Source organism: Rissa tridactyla, chromosome 16, assembly GCF_028500815.1.
Source record: "Rissa tridactyla isolate bRisTri1 chromosome 16, bRisTri1.patW.cur.20221130, whole genome shotgun sequence".
Taxonomy (NCBI): domain Eukaryota; kingdom Metazoa; phylum Chordata; class Aves; order Charadriiformes; family Laridae; genus Rissa; species Rissa tridactyla.
In genome coordinates this window covers 141,302-144,193 of record NC_071481.1, presented here as the reverse complement: position 1 = coordinate 144,193, position 2,892 = coordinate 141,302, and the positions used below count along the sequence as shown (strand labels likewise).

Genomic DNA, 2,892 nt, shown 5'->3' with positions numbered 1-2,892 from the left:
GTAAGGACTTTGGTGAAAATGTTGTTGCCTGCGGTTTGGTGGGAGTGTGATGGGTGGTCTGCAGGTAATGCGTGGGTGGCAGCTGCTGCTTTTGGAACACCCTCACTCCTTCCCCAAAAAGGGAGTTCCTTCTCCTGCTGTTGGACTGGTGTTGACCTTTTAGTCTTGGATTGTCCTGTTTATGCTTCTAGAGATTAGCTTTCTCTCTGACTTATGGAGCTTGCTTACTTTTCAATGACTTGCAGAAACTCGGTGTCAGCAATCAGATCTTCAGCCATCGATCTCACAGGGCTCAGGGGTGCTGATTCACCAATATCTCACCTTTGGTACTATTTAAATATCTGAGTTGTTGGTTTTAAGCTATGATATGATGTGCATCGCCTTGCAGTCCAGAGCAGAAATAACTATGAAAAATATCAACCTTTTCTGTTGACAGATTTTACCCTATGAATGTAGCAATGGAGAATCTGATTATTACAGACGTTTTTATGGATTGTTACATTTGTTTTTATCCTAATGGATTTAAACACTTCTGGTTGTCTTTGCTGGAAGGTGTTTTTTTGGTGGGATTTTTTTTCTGGTTGTTGTTGTTTTGTTGGGATTTTGGTTAGTTTTTTTTTTTCCCCCATCCTCACTGCCTCTGAATTCCATTGTCTGTTTCCCGAACTGATTATGTATAGTTGCTGCTATTTTTAGCTCCTTTCCAGCTTCCGTTAATCTTGAATTTACAAGATTGTCAATACCACATTTGGGACAAGTGTTTTCTAATTAAATTTACCTCTTCTGAACTACCCTGATTTATAGGATCCAACCAAGAAAAGATGTATTTTAAATACAATTTCTGATTGCTAGAGATGCACTTTTTCCTGCCACAGGTATAGTCGGCAGCCCAAGGTTTGGCTACAAACCTACTTTGTTTCTTGTTTTTCAGGTCAAAGTAACAACATCCAGTCAGACTTTGCATGACATGAGGCAAAAACAGGATTTTCTAGCATGGTGAGTACTTGCAGAATCAACAGGCTGATTTCTAATGATCAAGAATTCAGGAGACACAGCATCCTAAATAAAAGCAAAAGGGGGTCAGTAATCGCCTAGTAAATTCTGTTTCACCTCTACCTGTTTTACAGGTGGCTTCAGGGAGGAATTTAGGAATGGTGCATTGCGGAATGACTTAATGTGAGCTCTCATGATGATCAGAGGGAGTACTACTGGGGGAAGTTCACAAATGGAGTTTTGAAGGAGCTATTTAAAATGATAATATGGGTAAGGATTTAATGATGGTGTTTATGAGAGGACCTTAAATAGGGATCATGTAGCAGAGGATGTTTTTCCCTTTAATGCACATTGTCTTTGACTTAAATTGTAAACTCTTTTCTCTTTTGTCACTTTCCTAGATCTGGACTTTTCAAGCCTCTTTTGGCCTTTTTTGCTTCCACAGCTGAAGACAGACCAGAAGTGCCTCTTTTACCAGTTTTTAGTTTGCTGCCTTTCCAGGTCATTTTCATTGAATGGTTCCAGGAAAAGCTAGAAAAGACCTTGCAAGGTCACAGAGTTCTTCTATTTCATCTCCTTGTCCCAAGGCAGGATCTAGTAACCCTAACCTGCTCTCAAGCATCCTGGCAGATGATCTTAAAAGTCTCCACTGATAGAGACTCTTCTCTCTCCCTAACTTAAAATTCTTTTTAATTGAAATTTTTGCCCCATGTCTAACTTATAAATAATAAATAAAACAACATGGTTTCATTAATTTACAGGAACACTTGGGTTTTGACGTGGGCAGCGGTGGGAGCGTTCTGTGAACTTGACTGGCGTAGCTTCATTTTGCGTTCTGGTGCGACCCACCAGATGAAAGAGGGCACAGTTAAGGTATGTGTAGTTTGCTGCAATAATGACCCCCCTGCTCACCTTGTGGCCCTTTGATTTTCTTTAGGGTTCTGTACCCTGAAGAATTCTCATTTATTCTGACGTGTTCTCCTGATCTTTGTTCATGCTGTTTTCATGAATGAAAATTTATTTCCTGTCTCCAGTGATGATTGTTAGTAAAACTGGTGTTACAGAAATACAGATGGGAGAGAGACAGGAAAGGGAATAAATTAGACCCAGACAATACACAGATAAATGATGTGCAGATTAGGATCGTATTTCACAGCAGGCCATACAGTAATGATTTACCTTGGAAGGAATAATGCCTTATGGAGACAGTGTATTTACTAATATTGTTTAAAATTAGGCCCCAAAGGTAGCAGAGTGAATGCCAATTATTTTGTTCCAACTGAGTCTCTGCCCATTTGATTCTTTTTCTTGCAGTTTAGTCTGGGATCAGTGGGATCCAGAAATAGGAGTCTGGGAAAGCCACTATCCAGAAAATGCTTTAAGTCACTTTCAAGCTGTGAGGGAAAGAGGGCAAGTGCCCAGTACCTACCCAGAGGAAGGGATGAGCGGGTCAGATTTTCTGGTCGTGGATTGAATCAGCGGTGGTGAATGTATGGGTGGGCAGAAGCAGGCACTCTGGTGTAGAGTGCAGGCTAAGAACGGTTTAGAATGGAATTGTGTGTCAAATGCATTTATTCAGAGACAGGCCCTTCCTACACAGTAGCTGATCTATTGCAAATACAGATTTCTCTGGTAACCACATGTTCTTTGATTTCTTTGAATGCTATGATACAATTAGTTTCTTGTGATCTAGGTGCCTGCATTGAAGAGTTGCTTCTGCAGCAGAAGTAATTACTTTCTCATTAAGTCTAAAAAATTAGTTGCAGAGTCCGTCAGTTTTACAGGCCATGTTCCTTGCAAACGAAACCCTCTGTGCTATGGTCAGTTGATGCACAAGAATCACATCCACAGGCCCACAGTCCATCCCACTCGGCTCCAGGGTGATCAGTAAGTGCCACT

General features: G+C 40.9%; 1 protein-coding gene across 25 annotated transcripts in view; it reads left to right on the top strand.

Annotated features, from left to right (window-relative positions):
- The window catches only part of SLC45A1 (solute carrier family 45 member 1), a 75,275-nt gene that overhangs the window by 41,183 nt on the left and 31,200 nt on the right, over positions 1–2,892 (top strand). For 17 of the 25 annotated variants that reach the window (XR_008469472.1, XR_008469470.1, XR_008469471.1 and 14 more), the window contains 3 exons: positions 932–996; positions 1,128–1,263; positions 1,755–1,866. Coding sequence is in view for 3 of the 25 variants with exons in the window: in XM_054222144.1 (XP_054078119.1) it covers positions 2,822–2,880 (59 nt within the window). In the remaining 22 variants the exon portion in view is untranslated. The other 8 variants (XM_054222142.1, XM_054222140.1, XM_054222139.1 and 5 more) reach the window with 4 other exon arrangements.